At 45.3% G+C, this 25,514-nt stretch overlaps 1 protein-coding gene across 2 annotated transcripts in view; it reads left to right on the top strand.

Annotated features, from left to right (window-relative positions):
- ANXA7 (annexin A7) overlaps positions 1 to 25,514 on the top strand; it is a 149,236-nt gene that overhangs the window by 27,393 nt on the left and 96,329 nt on the right. Inside the window, exons 1-3 of one of the 2 annotated variants that reach the window (XM_030203474.1) lie at positions 1,793 to 1,815; positions 9,994 to 10,048; positions 16,330 to 16,522. In XM_030203474.1, coding sequence (XP_030059334.1) covers positions 9,995 to 10,048; positions 16,330 to 16,522 — 247 coding nt within the window. In that variant the 5' untranslated portion in view covers positions 1,793 to 1,815; position 9,994. Of the gene's footprint in view, positions 1 to 1,792; positions 1,816 to 9,993; positions 10,049 to 16,329; positions 16,523 to 25,514 lie in introns of those variants that run through there. The other variant, XM_030203473.1, reaches the window with a different exon arrangement.

The raw sequence follows: 25,514 nt of genomic DNA, 5'->3' as shown, positions 1-25,514 counted from the left end.
GATTCGTCTGATACGACCTGCCTCTAATGAAGCCATGCTGTCTTGGGTCCTGCATTCCATTCAATTCGAGACCTCACAATCCTCCTTTTTAAAAGCGTTTCCATTAGTTTACTCACCACCGAGGTCAGACTGATCTGTCTGTAATTCCCAACCTTCTTATTTTCACAGCGTCTGATGGTGCAGTAAGCATTAGGCGTGAACTACTACATTCTTTTTTGCAGTGCCACCAGATTCTTTGGTTGATAAAATATCAATCATGTGCATCCACTGCCTAAAGGAATTTAAGTACCACCACAGCATCTCAGCGTTAATATACTACTTGCAGGCAAAGCACTGTTTTGTTCTGGAAGAAGACGAAACTCAAGAAGGACAACAGAAATCATCTCAGATCAATATGTGCAGTGAAGAATTGAACAAAAAAAATCACTTATTCACTTATGACTGACTGAAGCAAAGAACATGAGGCCAATGCACCGGAATCGTTGTGATGAAATTACAAACGCAGTTGTTAAGTGGATAGCGAGTGACTGTCGACCAGTAAACATCGTTAATGATGTGGGCCTGCATGAAGTATTGTGTGCTGCGTCGGCTAACGATTTATAGGAACTTCCATCTCGTATGCTTCTTAATCACCACATATGCGACCTGTATGAAAGTGAGAGGATAAAGGTCCAATGTTTAATTGATTTGGCCCAAAGCATTGCTTTAATGGGAGACTATTGGTCATCTTTTGCAAATACTAGCTACCTTGGCATGGTGGTCCGTCTAATTGATAAGAACTTGAAACTGCATTCTGTATCTTTGGTAGTTTACAATTTCACTGGTAAACATACATTGGAGAATGCCAAATTTCAAAATTGTTGCTGTAGAATGGAACTTAATGCCAGGAATATTGTTACACTAGTAAAAAAGGCCCGTTTCTGACATAAATGAAACGGGCGCTAGCAAGGTTTTCCTCGGAGTGTGTATGTTTGGGAGAGTGTGTGTGAGAGTGACTCTGTGAGAGAGAGAGCGTGAATGTGCGAGTGTGTGTGTGTGTGTGACAGAGTTTTTTGTGTGTGTGTGTGGCGGGAGGGTGGAGGTTGGGAGGGTCGTTTGAATGAGTGTATGTGTGTGTTAATGATAGAGGTGTTTTTTGGGAACTCCCGGGGGAGGGGGGGGGGTTGGAGGCATGGATGGTGAAATTGGAGGGGGTAGTGTTGGGCTTGTGTGTCAGAGAAAGAGAGACAGTGTGTATGAGTGTTAGACTCTGTGTCTGACAAATAGAGTGAATGGTTTATTGTCTGGGGTGTTAGTGATACAGACATTGAGAGTGAGGGCATCTTTTTTTTTTTTTTTTTTTTTAGTTAAATTAAGCTGTACCTTGTTTCTTTATAGGGGAGTTTGTCTTTATTGTGGCACAGGTGCTTGCAGAACTGTTTTTTGTTTTCCCTGTCGCTGGTATGTGTGTGTGAGAGAGTCAGAGTGTGTGACTGTGTCAGAGTGTGTGTCACAGAGTGTATGAGAGAGATTTTGTGTGTGTGATAGTGACTGACTGTGTATGTGAGAGAGGTGGAGTGTCAGAGTAAGTCACAGTTTTTGTTTGAGTAAATTGTACCTTGTGCAAAAGTTGTTGTGGCAGCGTTGAAGGGCTTCGTTTTTTTTTTTTCCTTTGTTGCTGTTCATTGACTGAAGCACAGTACAGCTGGCTTGCATTTACCTTTCCCCTTCTTTCTCAGCTGTGGTCCTGCCCTCATTTCCTGTTTATGCAAGGGCGGGACGCTGATAGAGAAGGGGAAAGGTAAATGCGAGCAGGCTGTACTGTGCTTCAGTCAGGTTAGTAAAATGTTTTTAAAGCTATGGTTGTCTGAATTCGGAGAGGAGAGGGAGGTAGGCAGGAGTGTGCTTTGGGGAGGAGGGTGGGTGATGGGGGCTGTGTGCGGGTGACGGGGTCCAGTGGCGACTTGGGATGGGCTAGTGAGAGAAGCCCGGAGAGGGGATGGTGTTGCGTGTGTGGCTGATGCCACTTGTCTTCTTTCTTTCGTTCATTGATTGAAGTTCGGGCACGCGTGTTATGCTGGGTTTTTTTTGTCCGTTTGAGTTGTGATTGGGCACTGCTGCTGGTGATGCACCCGGAAGTGCCTGACGTCATTTCCGGAGTTGGCGTTACAGAGAGGACGAACGCCTCAAGGTTTTGTGCCACGCAGTCAGCTTCAGAACGTTGGAGGTGCTTTTTATTATATAGGATAAGAATAGCCATTCTGGGTCAGACCAATGGTCCATCTAGCCCAGTATCCTGTTTCCAGCAGTGGCCAAGCCAGGTCACAAGTACCTAGCAGAAACCTAAATAATGGCAACATTCCATGCTACCAATCTCGGGGCAAGCAGTGGTTTCCCCATGTCTGTCTCAATAGCAGACTATGGACTTTCCTCCAGGAATTTGTTCAAACCTTTTTTAAACCCAGTTACGCTAACCACTATTCCTACATCCTTCGGCAAAGGGTTCAAGAGCTTAACTATTTGTTGAGTGAAAAAATATTTCCTCCTATTTGTTTTGTAACTTCCTTGAGTGTCCCCTAGTCTTTGTACTTTTTGAAAGAGAAAAATATCAGTTCCCTTCTACTGGTTCTACACCTCTCAGGATTTTGTAGACCTCAATTTTATCTCCCCTCATCTGTCTCTTTTCCAAGCTGAAGAGCCGTAACCTCTTTAGCCTTTCCTCATATGAGAGGAGTTCCTTGCCCTTTATCATTTTTGGCCATTCTTCTTTGAACCTCTTCCTATTTCACTATATCTTTTTTTGAGATACGGCAACCAGAACTGAATGCACTACAGAAGCTGAGGTCGCACCAGGAAGTGAAACAAAGGCATTATAGTATTTTCGGTCTTATTTACCATCCCTTTCTTAATAATTCCTAGCATCCTGTTTGCTTTTTTGGCTGCCACCACACACTGAGCAGCATATTATCTATGATGACACCTAGATCTTTTTCTTGGATGCTGACCCCCCAAGGTGTGAAGCTTGCAACCCATACTTTACAGCTTTGCATGAACTTGGCAATGGAAATTGCAGGAGTCGATGGCGTGCTTGTGCAAAATGCAGAAATATTGCAGGACGCTTTAAGCACAGCCCTGAAAATCTTGTAGAACTTAAAGAACAGCCCAGATTGTATTTTCAAGTTCAGAGTCTTTGCCAGGATGTTTACACCCACTGGAATTTGACTTGGAGTATTGTGTTCAGTTGTGGAAGACCGTATCTTGCGAAAGATGTAAAAAGACTGGAAGCGGTGCAAAAAAAAACTACAAAAATGGTATGGGATTTGCATTGCAAACCATACGAGGAGAGACTTGCTGACCTGAACATATGTATACCTTGGAGGAAAGGAAACACGGGGGTGACATGATACAGACGTTCAAATATTTGAAAGGTATTAATCCGCAAACAAACCTTTTCCGGAGACTGGAAGGTGGTAGAACTAGAGGACATGAATTGAGGTTGAAGGGGGTAGACTCAAAAGTAATGTCAGGAAGTATTTTTTCACAGAAAGGGTGGTAGATACGTGGAATGCCCTCCCGTGAGAGGTGGTGGAGATGAAAACGGTAATGGAATTCAAACATATGTGGGATAAACACAAAGGAATCCTGTTTAGAAAGAATGGATCTATGGAATCTTAGCGGAGATTGGGTGGCAACGCCAGTAATTGGGAAGCAAAACTGGTGCTGGGCAGACTTCTGCGGTCTATGCCCTGATCGTAACTGAATAGGTATGGAAAGTTCAAGAACAGTGCTGGGCAGACTTTTATGGTCTGTGCCCTGTGAAAGGCAAGAAAAAAAATCAAACTCGGGTATCACATACCATGTAAAATGAGTTTATCTTCTTAGGCAGACTGGATGGACCGTATTTACCATCATTTACTATGTTACTATGACTGTGTATTGACTGAAAGGTTCATTGAACCTAAGGAAGCTGTCATTGCTACACTTTGTGCTTCAAAATTAAAAATTTCACCATTAATAGATGGAGATTGGGAGAAGCTGACCAAAATAGCCAGCATGCTGAAGCCTTGCAAACTGTCTAAAGACATGCTTGGGGATCAGCACTCCTGTTTTATGCTTAATCGTACTGCAACACTTCTTATAGAGAGAACTGGTAATTACAGATGATGATACATCATATATATCTAGATTCAAGAATAAATTCCTCTCAGATATGATGGGGTGGTTTGAAAACTATTCAAATCAATTTTTATATACCACTAATATCCCATTTTCAAGGTTCAGTGTGGGTTACCAATTTGTTGAGGTAGAAATAGAAACTTCAGAGTGTAGGCATGATAAAGGTCATTATAGGAAAGCCTTATGGATGATTCGAGGGCAACAATAGAAGTAATGGATCATTATGATATGGTATTTGGGAAGGGAAAGGTTTTGATTCTCTTCCGGAAGCTTAATGTAGCTATTGTCTATTCTAACGGAAGTAGGTATCATAGTAACATAGTAACATAGTAGATGACGGCAGAAAAAGACCTGCATGGTCCATCCAGTCTGCCCATGACAATCTCATATGTGTATACCTTACCTTGAATTTGTACCTGTCCTTTTCAGGGCACAGACCATATAAGTCTGCCCAGCAGTATTTCCCGCCTCCCAACCACCAGTCCCGCCTCCCATCACCGGCTCTGTTACAGACCGTATAAGTCTGCCCTCCCCTATCCTCGCCTCCCAACCACCACCCCCTCTTCCCCCCAACTGCTCCGCCACCCAATTTCAGCTAAGCTTCTGAGGATCCATTCCTTCTGCACAGGATTCCTCTATGCATATCCCACGCATGTTTGAACTCCGTTACCGTTTTCATCTCCACCACCTCCCGCGGGAGGGCATTCCAAGCGTCCACCACCCTCTCCGTAAAGAAATACTTCCTGACATCTTTCCTGAGTCTGCCCCCCTTCAGTCTCATTTCATGTCCTCTCGTTCTACCGCCTTCCCATCTCCGGAAAAGATTCGTTTGCGGATTAATACCTTTCAAATATTTGAACGTCTGTATCATATCACCCCTGTTCCTCCTTTCCTCCAGGGTGTACATGTTCAGGTCAGCAAGCCTCTCTTCATACATCTTGGAACGTAAATCCCATACCATCCTCGTAGCTTTTCTTTGCACCGCTTCCATTTTTTTAACATCCTTCGCAAGATACGGCCTCCAAAACTGAACACAATACTCCAGGTGGGGCCTCACCAACGTCTTATACAGGGGCATTAAAACCTCCTCGAATTCCATAAAGTGACCCTGGTACCGGGAATAATGCACCAAAGATCTTCTGGTATCGAATTCCTTTATGAGATGGTGAAGATAGCATCAGTTGAATTTTCAGTCTGTTTGACTGTACCAGACTTAGTGATGTAACCCTCGTTGGTAGTTTGCCGTGAAGATTAAGCAGGCACCTTTAAACCTAAGTCTTTCAGTAATGGGAAGCCAGTGCAGTTTGATGAGGTGTGATGATATGCTACTACTACTACTATTTAGCATTTCTATAGCGCTACAAGGCGTACGCAGCGCTGCACAAACATAGAAGAAAGACAGTACCTGCTCAAAGAGCTTACAATCTAATAGAAAAAAAAATAAAGTAATCAAATCAATTAATGTGTACAGGAAGGAGGAGAGGAGGGTAGGTGGAGGCAAGTGGTTACAAGTCAAAAGCAATGTTAAAGAGGTGGGCTTTCAGTCTAGATTTAAAGGTGGCCAAGGATGGGGCAAGACGTAGGGGCTCAGGAAGTTTATTCCAGGCGTAGGGTGCAGCAAGACAGAAGACGCGAAGTCTGGAGTTGGCAGTAGTGGAGAAGGGGACAGATAAGAAGGATTTATCCATGGAGCGGAGTGCACGGGATGGGGTGTAGGGAAGGACGAGTGTGGAGAGATACTGTGGAGCAGCAGAGTGAGTACATTTATAGGTTAGTAGAAGAAGTTTGCGAAGGATGCGAAAACGGATAGGGAGCCAGTGAAGCGACTTGAGGAGAGGGTTAGTATGAGTAAAGCGACCCTGGCGGAAGACGAGATGGGCAGCAGAGTTTTGAACCGATTGGAGAGGGAAGAGGTGACTAAGTGGGAGGCCAGCAAGAAGCAGATTGCAGTAGTCTAAATGAGAGGTGACAAGCGTGTGGACTAGGGTTTTGGTAGAGTGCTCGGAAAGAAAGGGGCGGATTTTACGGATGCTAAGTATATCTATTCAGATTGAAGATTAGTCTAACAGCTGTGTTCTGTATGATTTGCAATTTATTTTTCTGATATTGACACTTAATACCCAGCAATAAGATAATGCTATAATTGAGGTGTGGTAGGACTGTCATTTGAACTAACAGTTTAAAAAGGCTTTTTGGTCAAAGAATGATCTGATTAGGTGAAGCTGTCTCATTCTGAACAGAGTTATCTTCCATACTTGATTAATATGGGAGGAAAAGGTTAGGGAGGAGTCGAGCAAGACCCCCAGTACTCTTGTTTCAGACGCAACTGAGAGGTTTTGACTGTTAACCAATGATATTGAAGTTGGGGCCATGATTCTCTGATTTCAGAACCACAGGATCTTGGTTTTTTGAGCGTTCAATTTCAATTTATTGGACAGGGCCCAGGAGCTAATAGCATTCATGCCAGTCGTTACTTCTTGAATAGGATCTTTGGTAGTAGAGTTTATTGGTATGACAAGCAGGATGTCATCTGCTTAGGAAATTAGTAGCTCACTTAGGCCCAGGTGTACTGAGCCAAGGGATGACTTGAAGAAGTTGAATAGTATAGGAGCGAGCGATGATCCCTGAGGTATCCCACAGTCCAGGGACCAATAGTTGGAGAGTTGATTGTTTTGCTTAACGGAATAACTTTGGTTTGACAGGAATTCGCCAAACAATTTGAGGATAGGACCTGTTATTCCTATTTGATCCATCAAACACCACTGAGATATCAAATTGGAGTAGAATTACTTGATCTCCTTTGCATAGGTATTGTTTGACGTACTTGGTTAGTACTAGCAACAGGGTTTCAGTACTGTGGGCTGGTCTGAAGCCAAATTGAGACTATGTAAGAGAGAATCTATCCAGGTATGAGGAAAATTTGTTTGTTGATGTGGGTTTCCAACATTTTAGTGAAGAGGGGTATACTAGCCACTGGACGATAATTTGCAGACAATGTTATGTCTGGGCCTGATCCCTTCAGTAATGGGGTGAGAAGAATTTTGCACATATCCAAAGGAATAGTGCCAGATTTTAACAGCCTAAGGCTATTTAGTAACCAGTTAATGACCTCAGTGTGGAGATGGTATGGCATAAGAAAGCTGAGCATTAGTCCAGGGAACAGTGGGCTTGTGAACATTTCATCAGCAGTGATCTTACATCTTCAGGTGTCAGTGGTTGAAATTATGTCCAGCACTGATCTGATCTGAGACCCTGGTTTAGATTAGAATCAGTATTAGACACTAAATTGCTGTTTGGGTCACTTTCTACAGATGGATCGGCTTTGGATAGATCCAAACTGATTTGATTGATTTTGTTGGTGAAGTGATTGGCCAGATCTTGGGTGGGTGGTTGAGCTTGATGCATGTAGTCTTCGGTTACATTAGATGTTAGGCTTCTGATTAAGGAGAAAAGTTTTTTGTTTTTATTGTAAAGAACATCCTGACCTATTATGCTGCTGTAGTATTGATTTTTTTTTTTGTGTGTGTCGGTAACCTTTTTATTTGGTGGAAAGCAGACTTCCATTGGATTTCTCTGTATTATCTTTCTTTCTCCATTGGTTTTCGAGGTGTCAACACTCTCATTTCAAGTTGGCTAGTTCCTCTGAGAGCATGGAGGTTTGCAGGTTGACTTGACCTTCTTGGTGACAACAGGAACAATTTTGTCCAGTGTGGCCTTCACCTTAGTGACCTAGAGGGATTTAACTGATTCTTGTGTTGGAGTCCATGGGGTAAGGGAATCTTTTAGTTCAGACCAAAAGCTGGACTCTGATTTTGCCCCTTGTGGATATGATCTTGGGAGGCTTGTGTTTGGATGAGCTTGACATACAGATATCAGTAGTAAAGTCAAGTTGGAAGTGATCTAACCATGGTACTGGCTTCCATTTGAATGAGCTGACCAGTCTAGTAGGCTAGGAAGTCAAGAAGTCCAGTGTATGGCCTTGTTCATGAGTTGCACCTTCAGAAAACATTGTTAGATTGCAGACCTTCAGGAATGATTTGAAGTTGTGGACATTGATATCCATTCCCCTTAACATGTAAAGTCCCCATCAGGGTTTTCAAATAGATGTATCACTCCATGGTGCGACCGCATCTCGAATACTGTGTGCTGTTCTGGTCACCGCATCTCAAAATAGATATAGCAGAATTAGAAAAGGTACAGAGAAGGGCAACAAAAATGATAAAGGGGTTGGGATGACTTCCCTATAAAGAAAGGCTAAAGTGGTTAGGGCTCTTCAGCTTGGAGAAGAGACAGCTGAGGGGAGATATGATAGAGGACTATAAAATTCTGAATAGAGTGGAATGGGTAGACATGAATCTCTTGTTTACTTTTTCCAAAAGTACTAGGACTAGGGGGCACACAATGAAGCTGCTAAGTAGTAAATTTAAATCAAACTGGAGAAAATATTTCTTCACTCAACATGTAATTTAAACTCTGACATTCATTGCCAGAGAATGTGGTAAAAGTAGTTAGCTTAGCAGGGTTTAAAAAAAGGTTTGGCTATTTTCCTAAAAGTCCATAAGCCATTATTATGATGGACTTGGGAAAAGTCACTGCTTATTTCTAGGATAAACAGCATAAAATTTCTTTTGGTATTTTGCCAGGTACTTATGACCTGGATTCCACCGAGCTGCCATAGGAGACAGGTTCTTGTAAGAAACACTAGCAGCACTCCTCTATGTTCTGCTCACCTGTTATTATAACACTAAACATCCCTGTGTGCCTTTAGCCTCCTGAGTTCTATTCGCCTATCAACCTTATCCTCAAACATAAGAAGTAGCTGCATAAATGCTAACATTGTGGAATGATTTGGGGGTCCCAGACACCATACAAATTTACCCCTCGCTGGACACTGAAAGCACTTGCTCAGTACCCACTGGCACCCAGAGAGCTGACACCTATAGTAACTATATGTCTGTGTAACCTTTAATATACCATCTTGGCTCCATACTATAGCACTAGTTCTTTGTGTACTACTACTACTACTTAACATTTCTAGAGCGCTACTAGGGTTACGCAGCGCTGTACAATTTAACAAAGAGAGACAGTCCCTGCTCAAAGAGCTTACAATCTAATAGACAAGTGAACGGTCGGTCCGATAGGGGCAGTCAAATTGGGGCAGTCTGGATTCACTGAACGGTAAGGGTTAGGTGCCGAACGCAGCATATGCACCCAGAGAGCTGACACCTATAGTAACTATATGTCTGTGTAACCTTTAATATACCATCTTGGCTCCATACTATAGCACTAGTTCTTTGTGTACTTGTATGACTTAGGTGTTAGCTTCCTTCTTGTCCACATATGTAACAATGCCGAAGTTCACCTGTGTAATATATTCCCACCTTATATCTGAAACACGCTTGTATGTAATACAGACATTTTTAGGGGTCACATAACATAGGACTCCTTTTACAAAGTGACGCTACCGATTAGTGTTTGCTGAATGGATGAAGCCCATGGGAATTGAATGGGCTTCGCATTCATCGTGCCGCTAATTGGTAGCGCCGCTTTACTATGGGCTCTTTTTACAATCTTTACCAGCAATAGGATGGAGGCAGTGTTTCAACCCTGAATTTGTGTCCTTTCACAGTAAGACAAGTTAAATTTTTACCACTGTTCTGACCTGTTTGCTGAGCAGTGTTTTACTCCAAAGCACTTCCAGTTTATTAGGCTGGGGCACCTTCTCATGTTTGTGGGCATTGAGCCAAGCCTTAGAGTTACTGTTGTTTTTCTTTAATTTTGAAGTTTGTGGATGGAATTAAGTAAGAGGTGGTTGAATACATTTGTTTTCTTTTGCAGAATGTCTTACCCAGGCTATCCTCCTTCAGGCTACCCTGCATACCCTGGTTACCCGGTAAGTGTAGATCACATGATGCTTGAAACTCCTGAAACATGTGCTTCTGGTATAAGCGTGTCTGAACTTCTGAAATCCTGTTCATGTCAGTTCACTTGACATGAGAGAGCTGTTACTCCCTAATCCTGAAGATGCTGAGCATTTGTGTCGGGGAAATAGAGGGACTCCGGTTTGCTGCTGCTGCAGAAAGTGCTGTGCTGTACTTACAGGGGGCAATTTTCAAATATCCCATGTACTTGATTTATTTATATATATATATATATATATATATATATATATATATATATATACTAGTAAAAAAGGCCCGTTTCTCAAAAAAGTGAAACAGGCGCTAGTGAGGCTATCTTGTAATGGTGATTTATGTTTTTAAGGCTCTTGTCGAAGCAATTTCTCCTCTCTCCCCTGCCCTCCCCTCCATCTCCAGCAATTCTTCCCTTCCCTCCCATCCCCTCCCTCTGTATCCTATGATTCTGGCGTCCCCTCCATGTCCAGCAATTCTCCTCTGCCCTGCCCTCCCCTCGGTGTCCCGTGATTCTGGCGTCCCCTCCATGTCCAGCGATTGTCCTCTGCCCTGCCCTCCCCTCCATGTCCAGCGATTGTCCTCTGCCCTGCCCTCCCAACCGTGTCCCGCTATTCTCCACTGCCCTGCCCTCCCAACCGTGTCCCGCGATTCTCCACTGCCCTGGCCACCCATTCGTGTCCCGCGATTCTCCACTACCCTGCCCACCCATCCGTGTCCCGCGATTCTCCACTACCCTGCCCACCCATCCGTGTCCCGCGATTCTCCACTACCCTGCCCACCCATCCGTGTCCCGCGATTCTCCACTACCCTGCCCACCCATCCGTGTCCCGCGATTCTCCACTACCCTGCCCACCCATCCGTGTCCCGCGATTCTCCACTACCCTGCCCACCCATCCGTGTCCCGCGATTCTCCACTACCCTGCCCACCCATCCGTGTCCCGCGATTCTCCACTACCCTGCCCACCCATCCGTGTCCCGCGATTGTCCTCCTCCCTTGCCTCCCCTCCGCTTCATTCAGCAGTTTTGTTTTGTGGGATTTGTACACTTTATCTGAATGTAGTGGAACTGGAAAAGGCAGAAAATAGGCAACCAAAATGATTGAGGGGATGGAACAACTCTCATATAAGGAAAGGCCTAAGAGATTAAAATTCTTCATCTTGGATAAGAGACGGCTGAGGGGAGATATGATTGAGGCCTGTAAAATACTGAATGGAGTGGAACTGCTAAATGCAAATCAATATTTACTCTATCAGAAAGCACAAAGACTGGGGGGGGGGGGGGGGGGACACATACATTTAAAATGAATAGAATGAAGTGTTTTTTTCACTCATATAGTTAAGCTCTGGCACTCATTACCAGAACAAGTGGTTAATGCAACTGGTTTTAAAAATGTTTGAACAAATTCCTGGAGGAAATATTCATATACTGTTAAGGTAGACCTGGGTAAAGCCACTGCTTATCCCTGAGGTAAAGTAGTATGGAATCTTGCCACTTTGTAGGACTCTGCCAGGTACTTGTGACCTGGACTAGTCCTTCTTGGAAACGGGATATTGGGCTAGATGGATCCTTGGTCTGACCCAATACAGCAATTCATGCTCTTACGACTATCCCGGGGTAATTTATCTTATGCATATTAATTGTGAATATCTTGAAGACTCGACTGACTTGGTGTGTTGCTATATAAAAATAGTCCTATACTACTGCTAATCATTTCTATAGTGCTACTAAATGTTTGCAGTGTTGTACACATTATATGTAGGTACTTTCTTTGTCTCTAAATGGCTCACAATCTAAGTTTTTGTACCTGGTGCAATGATGATGGGTTAAGTGACTTGCCCAAGGTCACAAGAATCTGCAGTGGGAATCAAACCCAGGTTGCCAGGATCAAAGCATACAACACTAATCATTAGGCTACTCCTCCACTCCACTTGCTCAGCACTAACATGGGGTGGAATGCACGACCAGAGCAGGCTAGGGAGGACCTCAGAGAGCACACATTCTAAGTCAATACCCAGAGTTGGTAGCAGGGAATTGAGGAATACAAAGGAGACTGTGGACAGCTAACATGGACTGCTGAAAGATATAAGGCAATGTGGGTAGCTGAAAGAAATCAAGAAACACTGAATGGCTTAAACTGAAACGTACACCGAGTAGAAGGGTGGTTAGGATATAGGAGGTGGTTGGAAATTCGCTCCTCCTGCAGCATAACATGCCCTACTGCTAATATTAGCTTAAAATACAGAGCAGCAAACCCCTAAAGCTATATACTCTAGTCATAAGCACCCTGTATTAGAGACCTGGGAAGGCTAAACCTCTTCAGCTGCAAATCCCCAACACTCACTAGGCCACTCCTGTTGCCTTCATCACTCTCCCTGGGTCCAGCGCCTCTTTTTCCTCCTCCATCCCGGTTCCAACGTCTTTCCGTTCCACCCTCTCCCTCTTTCCCCTCACCACCGGAAGCGGCACTGCTTTAAGTAAATCAGCCTGCCTCGGGGCTTCAGGCCTTCCCTATGACGCATCCCGCTCTCACTGATGCAACTTCCTGTTTCCATGAGGGGGATTGCATTACAGGGAAGGTCCGAAGCCCTGAAGTAGGCTGATTTTATTTAAAGCAGTACTGGTACTGATGGCCAGGAGAAAGAGGGAGAGGATGGAAGGAGGAGGGAGATAGACGCTAGAACCAGGAAGGGAAGCAAGAAAGGAAAGGGGACAGATGCTGAATCAGGGTGGTAAGAGGTGCTAGACCCCGGAATAGAGAGATGGTGGTGCTGCTCAACTTGACTTTGGGGGGGGGGGGGGGGGGTAAGGACAGACAGGAAAAGGTAGTAGACCCAGGAGTGAGAGGGAGAGATGCTGGACCAGTGAGGGGAGTAAAAGGGAGGGAGAGAGAGAGAGAGAGAGGCTGAGACTAGAGGAGAGGAAGAGAGGAGGCAAGACACTGGACCCAGGAGGGATAGAAGGAGAAAGACAGTGGACCCAAGAGGGAGATACAGTTAGTGGGTTGGGAGGATGAGAGAAGGAGAGAGATACTGGCCTCAGGGTATGGGATGTAGGGTGTGGGAGGAAGGGAAAAGAGGAAGGAGGGACAGGGAGATGGAATAAATATTGGCATTGGAGGGATTATAGGGACAGGGACACAGAAGAGCAATGCTGGACAGAGGGGTAATAGGGACAATGCTGATCACAGGGGAAGGAATGTGGAAATGCAGGACAGGTCAAGATAGGGACGCAAAGGATAGATGCTTACTATAAGACTAGATTACCACAACATCATTTACTTAGGTTGTACCCAGACGTCTACTAAAAGGCTTCAGTCCATACAGAATACAGCCATCCATCTGCTTTGTCACACACATCGTTAAGACCATGCCTCTCCATTGCTTCAAAAGTACTATTGGTTACTGATCTTCAAACTATAGTTTCTCACACTTCAGTCTCACCAACTTGGCCTCACTCTTTATCTCTCCTCTTTCACTATTCCGTATTCCCAAGCTCACCTTTTATGCTCAATAAATGATCAATGTCTAATCTTGCCTGTTCCAAAATGTACTCAAAATCTTTGTGCTTTTTGTTTCTTTGCTGCACCTTTTCATTGGCATTCATGCCAAAAAATCTCTGAAAACTTTCAAAACAAAACTAATGACCTGGCTTTTTGCTAACGCCTTTTCCACAGAGTAAATTGTTACAGCAAATTGATGTTGCTCTCTGTCCCCTTCCCTCTGTATCTCTATCTCTCTGTTCTTTCTTATTTCCTGTAAAATTTTGTTCTTTTCTCAAACATGTTTTGATTTTATTGTAAACCATCGAGAGCTACCAGTTAGTCATGGCAGTAAAGTAAATTCAAATAAACCATGCTGAAAATAGAGCAGGATAAGGTCACCAAGAGGGCAGATGCTGAACATGGAGGGAGGGATAAGGATAGGGACAGGGATACAGAGGGGAAATGCCGGACAGGACAGATGGGAAGATAAATGGTGGATATGGAGAGAGAAGAAAAGCCAAATGAACAGGAGACCCAGCAAAGACAGGAAAAAAAGGAGGAGAGATGGGACCAAAGAGAATAGAAAAATAAAATGCTCGGATGACAAAGATAGAAAAAAGTTTTTAATTCTGAATTTATTAATTGGAATATATCAGCTTTTAGAAATGAGTGAAAACAATCCGCTGTAGCGGAAGAACACAGGAGTCCCATAGGTAATATGAAAGAGATCAAAATAGTGGGAGTTGGACTTTGGCTTCCACAGGACAAATGACGAGAACTCCAAAATGTACGAATAGAGAATTTATTGATAAAAAGTGGACTCAACACAGCACCGTGTTTTGGCAATAAGGCCTGCCTCAGGAGTCTGAGAACTGTATCTGGTATGAAGTTATCCATTGATTCAACTGAAGTATTGGTCAACAAACACAGGTTAGAGCAATGGTCTTAAAAAAAAAAGACATCTGGGGGAATCTACTGATAGTTTTCTTTTGGCAGAGTGCTGCCTGAAGAAGTTATACACCCCTAAGAGACATATACATATATATATATATTTACTGAAGCTTGCACTGTTGAGTTTCCTTTGAGACTCATTTTCAAACAATTAGGGGCCCTTTTACAGAGCAGCGGTAAGCCCAACGCAGGCTTACCACGCACTATTCCAAGACTACTGCTAGCTCAATGCGGCTGCCGGCAGTAGTTCCAGGTTGAGCGCGCACCATTCTGTGGAGGAAAAAACCCTGGAAATGGTTAGCGCTGTGGTAACCCAGCTGAAATTGGGCATCGCTGCACACTGCCTGGTTACCACCGGGTTACTGCGGGAGTCCTTACTGCCACCTCAGTGTATGGCAGTAAGGGCTCCCTGCTGCATGGCCACACGGTAAGAGTTTTCTTACCACATGGCCATTTTGTTTTGGGGACTTTTTACCTTTCTGCGGTAAAAGGACTCCTTAGACTTACAAAGTTCCATAGGTTACTATGGAACTTTGTAAGACTATGCTTTGAAAGTATGCCTCCATGTCACTTTATTATTTGACATTTGATACCATTATTAAATTTAGATATTAAGATTTGTATTATCTGCAACTATTTTGCTGATGTTTCTTTTTACATGTTGTCAGACAATTAAGGACTCAGTTCCCTCCCCAAACAGCTGAGTCACTGATTGCTTAAGGATCTGTATAACTGAATGAAAGAGCTTAATAAGGTGTTTCTAAGACTCGCCCAAAGAGCCTTAAAGGTATAGTATTATGATCTCCATTCAGCTATCAGGATCATTGGCTTTTGCAGTGCAGATCAGAACAAGCAGAAACCTTCTGCATTTTTATTTTGTTTGCTATATTTTGGCTGCTGTCCTCTTCTCAGTATTATTATTATTTTTAGCATTTGTATAGCGCTACCAGACGCACGCAGCGCTGAACACCTGACACAAAGAGACAGTCCCTGCTCAAAGAGCTTACAATCTAAATAATACAGACAGACAAAACAGTATCCAGAGTAGCTGCTTCCTTTCTATTTTCAATTGGTCTTGGCAGGTATTATGCACTCTTCCCTAAAAATAACAGGTGTGGAGAAGGTGGCAGAGGTTTCTTGGAAGGATGAGACGGTGAACTAGTCAGCACCTAGTTACTGGTAGGATGCTTGCATAGCTGCATTACTTTGCCTGGACTGTTTTACACCAGGCCTCTTGCTGAAATGGAGGCCCCTTCCAGTATTGAACCTTTGCTTCTTCATGGCAGCATTATGAGCATTTCTGGCAAACTGGGACTGATTTGCAGCCCGGTGATACTTGAGAAAAGGTGGTTGCCATTACCACCCCTCTTTTTGCTGGAGCTTGAAGCCATAGATTACAGAATGGGGAAGCTGTAGATAGTCTGTGCCTATGCGACCAGCTGGTAGTATTATGTTCAGGATATTGAATCTCTTAGCTTTCCATCTCCCTTTGAGAGAGCATATTTTTGGATCTGGATTTGCTGTCATTTCCTGACTTGTTTGGTACTTGCTGCTAGTTGAAAGTTTTATTGACAATTATCTAGGAATGTTGATATTTCTTTTAGAAGTCCCTGGGAAATTTGTGTGAGGGATATGCTTCTCAAGCCGTTGACTACAAGGGCTGTTCACTGTGTCACTGTCTTGGTATGTGTGGAGGTCATTAAAGGGCAAATGAGTTGCCATGGCCGGCTGGCCCCTAGCATTTCAGCAGCCCTGCATTGCAAGTTGTTGAAGATCAGCACATTGTTTGCTATAAAACTGATATCGATGTTTGGGTTTTTCTTATAGCCTCAAGGAGGAGATACTGCTTATCCCCCTGGGGGTCAGTATCAGTATCCTGCTGCAGGAGGATTCCCACCTATGGGAGGTTCAGCCTATCCCCCAGCTCCAGGCGGGGCCTACCCAGCAGCCGGAGGCTTCCCTGCACCTGCAGGTTATCCTGTGTCTGGCCCACCTGGTGGAATGCCATCTTACCCTGGAGGTAAGTTGTAAGGATTCTCAGTACACAGCCAGAGTAGTCAGTCTTGTCAGCAACACTGAAACATTAATGTTTACTAAGCAATTGGATGCTTCCGTAGTATCACTGAAGGCTGTGTCTTGGGCTCCTTTAGATTTTAAGATATATGGCACTGTCTTGCCCAGTGAAAATATTTTAGTTTGGGAGCATTATTTCCATTCATTACCACAACTGAGAGGCAAAAGATAATGGGATGTCCTGCTATTGGCTAATCTTCCTTGGTTTAAATTGTTTTAATTGCAAAAAGGAAAAAAAAACACATCTCAAGCCTTCATTCAGGGGAAAAGCGATAAATAACTCGGGACCATCTTTAAATGAACACTGGATCAATCAAATACGAGTACAATTATTTATAGAATCCGCAGTCACTGCTGAACCTGATCTCCGAATCAAACATATAAATTGCGAGTGACCGTACTCACCGCAAATGCGCAGTAGAGACCGAACATTCAAGGAGCAACACTCCAAACCCCGCCTCCACCAGCAGCTCCTGTACCGAACGTAATGCAGCCAATAGGGAGGGAAGGAGGGGGCGTGGAAATTGGAGGAGGACGTAATGCAGCCAATAGGGAGGGAAGGAGGGGGCGTGGAAATCGGAGGAGGACATAATGCAGCCAATAGGGAGGGGAGGGGGCGTGGAAAATGAAGGAGGATGTAATGCAGCCAATAGGGAGGGAAGGAGGGGGCGTGGAAATTGGAGGAGGACGTAATGCAGCCAATAGGGAAAGGGAGGAGGGGGCGTGGAAATCGGAGGAGGACATAATGCAGCCAATAGGGAGGGGAGGGGGCGTGGAAAACGAAGGAGGACGTAATGCAGCCAATAAGGAGGGAAGGAGGGGGCGTGGAAATTTGAGGAGGACGTAATGCAGCCAATAGGGAGGGGAGGGGGCGTGGAAAACGGAGGAAGATGTAATGCAGCCAATAGGGAGGGGAGGGGGCGTGGAAATCGGAGGAGGACGTAATGCAGCCAATAGGGAGGGAAGGAGGGGGCGTGGACATCAATGGGGGAGGGAGGGAGGATGGAGAAGAGAACCACCATGTACAAGGGCACAGCAGGAACGACGAAGTGGCCAAGGAAACTAAAAAAACCCACAGCAGAAACCAAGCAGGGATCAAAAAACGTTCTGGGGCCAACAGAAAAAGGTAAACAGGTGTATTCACTCACAGCACACACACACAAGTCCTGCTTTGCAGCATGAAGCAAAGACATAGCTGTCCCGCCCCTTTGGCTCACTGAACAGCAGGAGTCAGCAGAAGGGGCGGAACAACAACATGTATGCGGGGAGGGGGGAAGGGGAGAGGGAGACCGGCACACGACTGAAAAATGAGCCTGCGTTTCAAACTGCTCTAACAACTGCCTAAAAGGAGACACTGAACCTCCACTGCCACACAGCTCCAACAACTGACTACAAGGAGACACTGAACCTCCACTGCCACAAAGCTCCAACAACTGACTACAAGGAGACACTGAACCTCCACTGCCACACAGCTCCAACAACTGACCACAAGGAGACACTGAACCTCCACTGCCACACAGCTCCAACAACTGACTACAAGGAGACACTGAACCTCCACTGCCACAAAGCTCCAACAACTGACTACAAGGAGACACTGAACCTCCACTGCCACAAAGCTCCAACAACTGACTACAAGGAGACACTGAACCTCCACTGCCACACAGCTCCAACAACTGACCACAAGGAGACACTGAACCTCCACTGCCACACAGCTCCAACAACTGACTACAAGGAGACACTGAACCTCCACTGCCACACTGCTCCAACAACTGAGTACAAGGCGACACTGAACCTCCACTGCCACACAGCTCCAACAACTGACTACAAGGAGACACTGAACCTCCACTGCCACACAGCTCCAACAACTGACTACAAGGAGACACTGAACCTCCACTGCCACACAGGAGACACTGAACCTCCACTGCCACACAGCTCCAACAACTGACTACAAGGAGACACTGAACCTCCACTGCCACACAGCTCCAACAACTGACTACAAGGAGACACTGAACCTCCACTGACACACAGCTGCAACAACTGACTACAAGGAGACACTGAACCTCCACTGACACACAGCTGCAACAACTGACTACAAGGAGACACTGAACCTCCACTGTCACACAGCTCCAACAACTGACTACAAGGAGACACTGAACCTCCACTGCCACACAGCTCCAACAACTGACTACAAGGAGACACTGAACCTCCACTGCCACACAGCTCCAACAACTGACTACAAGGAGACACTGAACCTCCACTGCCACACAGCTCCAACAACTGACTACAAGGAGACACTGAACCTCCACTGCCACACAGGAGACACTGAACCTCCACTGCCACACAGCTCCAACAACTGCCTACAAGGAGACACTGAACCTCCACTTTCACACAGCTGCTGCAACAACTGACTACAAGGAGACACTGAACCTCCACTGACACACAGCTCCAACAACTGACTACAGGGAGACACTGAACCTGCACTGCCACACAGCTCCAACAACTGACTACAAGGAGACACTGAACCTCCACTGCCACACAGCTCCAACAGCTGACTACAAGGAGACACTGAACTAGAGAGTTGCACGGGGACAGAAATCTTACCCATCCCCGCCCGTCCCTGCTGGAATCTTACCCGTCCCCACCCATCCCCACTGGAATCTTACCCATCCCCACCCATCCCCGCAAAAATTTAAACCATCCCAACCCATCCCCACCCGTCCCCGCAAGAATTTAACCCATCCCCGTAAGAATTTAAAAGTACATAAAAGAAAGTTCCAGTCAGCTCCCTCAGTCTCTTTCTGGATTTGAGCCACAGCACTGTAGGCAAGGAAGGAACAGAAGTTGGAACTTGGAACACTCTGGTGTGCACATGTAAGATTTGTCTCTGATCCACTGGCAGTGGGTGCTGAGAGGCCGCCACATGCACGCGCCAGTAGGTCAGGTGACATCTGATTCTCATGCCTGTGTCAGAGTTCAGGTCTATGCACCAGCCTGGGAGCAAAGAGGATTAATAGTAACATAGTAAGTGACAGCAAATAGACCTGAACGGTCCATCCACTCTGCCCAATAGTCACACTCATGATCAATTCATCATTAAATCAACAAGTGTGATATTATATACTTGATTATGGTCTTTCTTTCGTGTTTCTGGAACAAAGACCACAGAAGTCTATCTGGCCCCATCCTTATGTTCCAACTGCTGGAGTTGCCATCGAAGCCCACTCCAGCCTATTCATGTTCTCATTTGTGGGACACAGACCGTAAAAGTCTGTCCAGCACTGTCCTCATGTTCCAGCCACTGAAGTTGCTGTCTAAGCCCTTTCCAGCCCATCCTACACCAGATTGCCATGTATGAGACACAGACCATACAAGTCTGCCAGGTATCAGCTCTAGTTCATCACAGCCAGAGTCGCCATCTAAGCGTCACTTGACACATCCACACACATGCAGCCATTTAAGGTTAGCTTTTATATAACTTCCATTTTCTAATTAGAGATCCTCTGTGTTCATCCCACGCCTTCTTGAATTCCGTCATCATTTGTGACTCTACCACCTCCTTAATGGAAGACTTTCCATTTATGCTGTTAAAGCAAGGAAGAAGAGGAGGAGGAGGAGGAGACAGCACTCAAATAAATTGGTATTCGGTAGATGAGAGGCTGGTGCAGGTGCAGCTTACACTTCCACGGGAAGCCCACAGAACTGGTTCCATCCCCGCGGGAACCCCGCAGGAACTGCCTCCGTCCCCGCGGGAACCCCGCAGAACTGTTTCCATCCCCGCGGGAACCCCGCAGGAACTGCCTCCGTCCCTGCGGGAATCCCGCGGGTTCCGCGGGATTCCCGCGGGGACGGAAGCCGTGCAGCTCTCTACACTGAACCTCCACTGAGACAGGGAGTACTAACAGCTCACAAGCACTCTCTCTCACTCACTCACACACTCTCTCTCATTCACTCACTCACACACACACACAGAGACACCCAAGCACACACACACTAGCTGCTCACTCTCACACTCACTGTCTCTTTGGGAGGGCAGGGAACAGAGGACTGTGGCTTGACATGGGGTGAGGGAAGAGGACAGAGGAGGGTTGCTGGACATGGGGGGAGGACAGGGGACAGAGCAGACTTGCTACACATGGAGGTGAAATTAAAAAAACTCGCCCGTTTTAACGGGCTTAACGGCTAGTATTACTATAAACCACCACATTTGTCACATAAGAAATCTTCTAAGTGAATTGGGTCAAAGAAGATAGATATGTCCCTAGTGTGTAACCAGACACTTCCATTGAAACTTTTAAAAATAAATAAAAAGTTGCTCCTATTGCAAGCATCTGAGACATCAGACAGAGAAAATTCTTATGCCATCATTGAGTTGATCTTGCTACATGAGCAAATATAAAATATTCAAAGCTTAATTTTTGTGCTTGTTTGTTTGGCTGCAGCCTCCACTGCAACCACTGCCAGAGTAGGAACTTCTTGCTCCATGCGCTGCATGGCTCTGTGTGAGATCTGAGCCTGCAGTGCAGGAACTGTTGTGCTAGTCTCGTGAAACCAGTGGGAGTGTTCCTTCTGCATATGGCTCAGACTCATAAAGAGACGCGCAGTGCACGGAGCAGGAAGGTTTTCTTCATGGGTAGGAGGGAGACTGCCTAGCTTGCAAGCTGGAGGTGGTTGGGGTGATTGTTGGAAGAATGGGCTAAAAGAGAAACTAGGTGACAATAGGGTATGGAGAGAGAAAAAAAAAAGATGGTGACAACAGGGCTGGGGGAAAGGGAGAGAGAGAACTGGCCTGGATAACAGGACTGCTGGCTGTGAACTTCTGCCAGTGGGATTCATGGATGCATTAAGGAAATGATTTTACAATCCAGAGTTCCTTGCTTACATCCAACCACCTATCCCTCATAATCCTAGCCCCAGCAACCCCAGCTCCTCCTCCCTCCCTTCCCCTCTTCCCTTTCCTCAGGCTCTTCCCTCTCCTAAAGGGCACCATAATGTGCACAACTTCTGCACCCTGGCTGCAAAACCCTTCTTTTAAAATAAGATTGAAAAAATCAGTTGGTTCCCAATCCCTTCCCCAAACAGGTATAACAGCATGTAAAACAGAGAGTCAGCCTGTAAAACTTAAAAAACAAAGAAACAAGAATTATACTTCCCCCAGCCTCATAGCCACAGCCAATAAAGTCCCAGGTGCAATATTGAGAGTCTTGAAGGTCTTTTGGATGTACTCGGCCTTTCTCGTTCCAACTGATCCACATAGATTTGGGCCACCTCAACTGTATCATAGTATTGGAATGTTCCATTGTGATGAATATGCAGCTTAGCGGGTACAACAAACTAAAACGTACTTGCAACTTATGTAATCATCCACAAAGCGGAGAAAACCGCTTATGCTGAAGAGAGACTTTGGTGGAGTAGTCTTGAAAACACAAGATCCTATGTCCCTCATATTCCAATGTTTTACCACTTTGGAGAGCGGACAAAGTTTCCATTTTATAATGATAATTAAAGCAGTTTAAAAATAACTGTCCTGTGATAATCCATAGATCTCTTGGGACCCAGTCGGTGTGCACGCTCTATGTGCATAGGGCCCACTGTACTTTGATGGTGTAAAAATCTAAGGAACCAAGCTTCCAGAAAGCCACGTAATTCAGCATCATGTATCGATTCTGGCAGTCCAACCAGTCTCCAGATTGTTCTGACGAGAGCGATTTTTCAGGTCATCCACCTTCTCTTCCAAGGCAGCAACCTTATCTTGAAGACTCTTGATTTCCAATGAAGATTCATGAGGTTTCCACCTCATTGACTCTCTGCTGAACCTCCCAAAGATCTTTGGTGAATGTAGCGATTTGGTGTTCCATGCCATCCAATTTGTCAATCATTTGTTGTAATGTGTACCCATGGCCAGTTCCACAGCCTGGCGAACCTCTGAAACTACTTCTTACGCCCAGGCTGATCCCACTGTAGGCGAGGGAGGGGCACTTTTTTTTTCCCCGACATCCTTAAGCCCCCTCCACGGTTCTTCTCCACATCTTTCCGGGAACCATAGGCAGCCATGCGGGAATTCTACCACTCCTAGGTAGCTCCAGTAAACCAGTGCCCCTCTGCAGTCAGATTATCAAAGCTAGTACCATCTGGAGGCTGGGAATAAAAAAATAAAATTGGGGAAAAAAAACCCTCTCACAGCACTATTCACAAGCCATGCAGGAATCAGCCTATGAAAAGGTCTACTGCAGTCCTCCGCTGTGAGGGCCCAAGAGGTGTTTGCAGTCCACACAGAGAGATCCACACCTTGGAGGTTTTCAGGCCAAATTTCGCCACCAACTCTCTCTCACTACCCAGCCGCGTGTCCCAGGGTCCAGCTGCCACTCTGATGCTGCTGCTCTGGTCCTCCTTTCAGCGCCTGCCACTGCTAGCCAGCACCTCCTCTCCTCTTCCGTCCCTCAGGGACACTCCTCGGGCCGGCTACTTCACTCCACTGCTGTATCCCACTGAGCACCACGTCTGGACCACTGCGGCAACGCTAGTGTGTGTGTGTGTTGGGGGGGGGGTCACGAGCACGTCATGGCTGGCCTTACCCAGCATCCCAAAGCTGCAACCGAAACGTTCACAGCACCACCAGGTAAAGTTGGGGAGCGAAACCCCAGGGCAGGGCTATGGGTGAGCTGTCTGGGAGCCGAATTCAAGGTCTTACAGCCGGGGGTTACAGGAGTTCATCTCTTAGCAGCTATCTTGGCCAGCGGCTCCACCGGAAGTCACCTAAGGACCTGATTTTATTAAGCTTTCTTTTCTCTTGGGCAAGGAATGGGAAAACAATCTTAGTAAATCAGGCCTCTAGAGATTCCCCCTACATCAGTGAAGACAGTAGTGACAGAGGAGGATGTTTGGGAAAGGTCTAATCTAATCTCGGCATTTTAGCCTGCCTTCTACCAAAAATAGCTTCCTAGTGGGTAATGCAAAAGGAACCAGGAAATGTACTTGAAATTTTACATGAAATTTAAAATATAAAAAATAATAATTTAAACATAGATTAAATGTATTTCTGAACTAAATATTTGTAGAAATGTTTTCAGCTGCCTACAAAAGGAAAATAATACTGCAGCCTAATATATAAAGGCAAACTATTCCAAATATTCACAGCCCAATAAGGAAATGAACTATCCAATATATGCTTAAAGTGTACTCTCTTTACTGAAGGAAAACCTAGTAGGTGAGGGTCAATCAAACAAGATGTGTTGTCCATTAACAACAGGAGTATTAAATGAATCAAGTATTTCGGTACTTGACCATGTAAAGCTTTAAAAACCATGCAAGCCACCTTAAATGTAATATATGCCTGCACTGTCAGCCAGTGAAGTTGTATCATATACAGTGGGGGAAATAAGTATTTGATCCCTTGCTGATTTTGTAAGTTTGCCCACTGACAAAGACATGAGCAGCCCATAATTGAAGGGTAGGTTATTGGTAACAGTGAGAGATAGCACATCACAAATTAAATCCGGAAAATCACATTGTGGAAAGTATATGAATTTATTTGCATTCTGCAGAGGGAAATAAGTATTTAATCCCTCTGGCAAACAAGACCTAATACTTGGTGGCAAAACCCTTGTTGGCAAGCACAGCGGTCAGACGTCTTCTGTAGTTGATGATGAGGTTTGCACACATGTCAGGAGGAATTTTGGTCCACTCCTCTTTGCAGATCATCTCTAAATCATTAAGAGTTCTGGGCTGTCACTTGGCAACTCGCAGCTTCAGCTCCCTCCATAAGTTTTCAATGGGATTAAGGTCTGGTGACTGGCTAGGCCACTCCATGACCCTAATGTGCTTCTTCCTGAGCCACTCCTTTGTTGCCTTGGCTGTATGTTTTGGGTCATTGTCGTGCTGGAAGACCCAGCCACGACCCATTTTTAAGGCCCTGGCGGAGGGAAGGAGGTTGTCACTCAGAATTGTACGGTACATGGCCCCATCCATTCTCCCATTGATGCGGTGAAGTAGTCCTGTGCCCTTAGCAGAGAAACACCCCCAAAACATAACATTTCCACCTCCATGCTTGACAGTGGGGACGGTGTTCTTTGGGTCATAGGCAGCATTTCTCTTCCTCCAAACACGGCGAGTTGAGTTCATGCCAAAGAGCTCAATTTTTGTCTCATCTGACCACAGCACCTTCTCCCAATCACTCTCGGCATCATCCAGGTGTTCACTGGCAAACTTCAGACGGGCCGTCACATGTGCCTTCCGGAGCAGGGGGACCTTGCGGGCACTGCAGGATTGCAATCCGTTATGTCGTAATGTGTTACCAATGGTTTTTGTGGTGACAGTGGTCCCAGCTGCCTTGAGATCATTGACAAGTTCCCCCCTTGTAGTTGTAGGCTGATTTCTAACCTTCCTCATGATCAAGGATACCCCACGAGGTGAGATTTTGCGTGGAGCCCCAGATCTTTGTCGATTGACAGTCATTTTGTACTTCTTCCATTTTCTTACTATGGCACCAACAGTTGTCTCCTTCTCGCCCAGCGTCTTACTGATGGTTTTGTAGCCCATTCCAGCCTTGTGCAGGTGTATGATCTTGTCCCTGACATCCTTAGACAGCTCCTTGCTCTTGGCCATTTTGTAGAGGTTAGAGTCTGACTGATTCACTGAGTCTGTGGACAGGTGTCTTTCATACAGGTGACCATTGCCGACAGCTGTCTGTCATGCAGGTAACGAGTTGATTTGGAGCATCTACCTGGTCTGTAGGGGCCAGATCTCTTACTGGTTGGTGGGGGATCAAATACTTATTTCCCTCTGCAGAATGCAAATAAATTCATATACTTTCCACAATGTGATTTTCCGGATTTAATTTGTGATGTGCTATCTCTCACTGTTACCAATAACCTACCCTTCAATTATGGGCTGCTCATGTCTTTGTCAGTGGGCAAACTTACAAAATCAGCAAGGGATCAAAT

This window comes from Microcaecilia unicolor, chromosome 5, assembly GCF_901765095.1.
Source record: "Microcaecilia unicolor chromosome 5, aMicUni1.1, whole genome shotgun sequence".
NCBI lineage: Eukaryota > Metazoa > Chordata > Amphibia > Gymnophiona > Siphonopidae > Microcaecilia > Microcaecilia unicolor.
The sequence above is the reverse complement of the archived record's forward strand: the minus strand, read 5'-3'. Positions and strand labels throughout refer to the sequence as shown.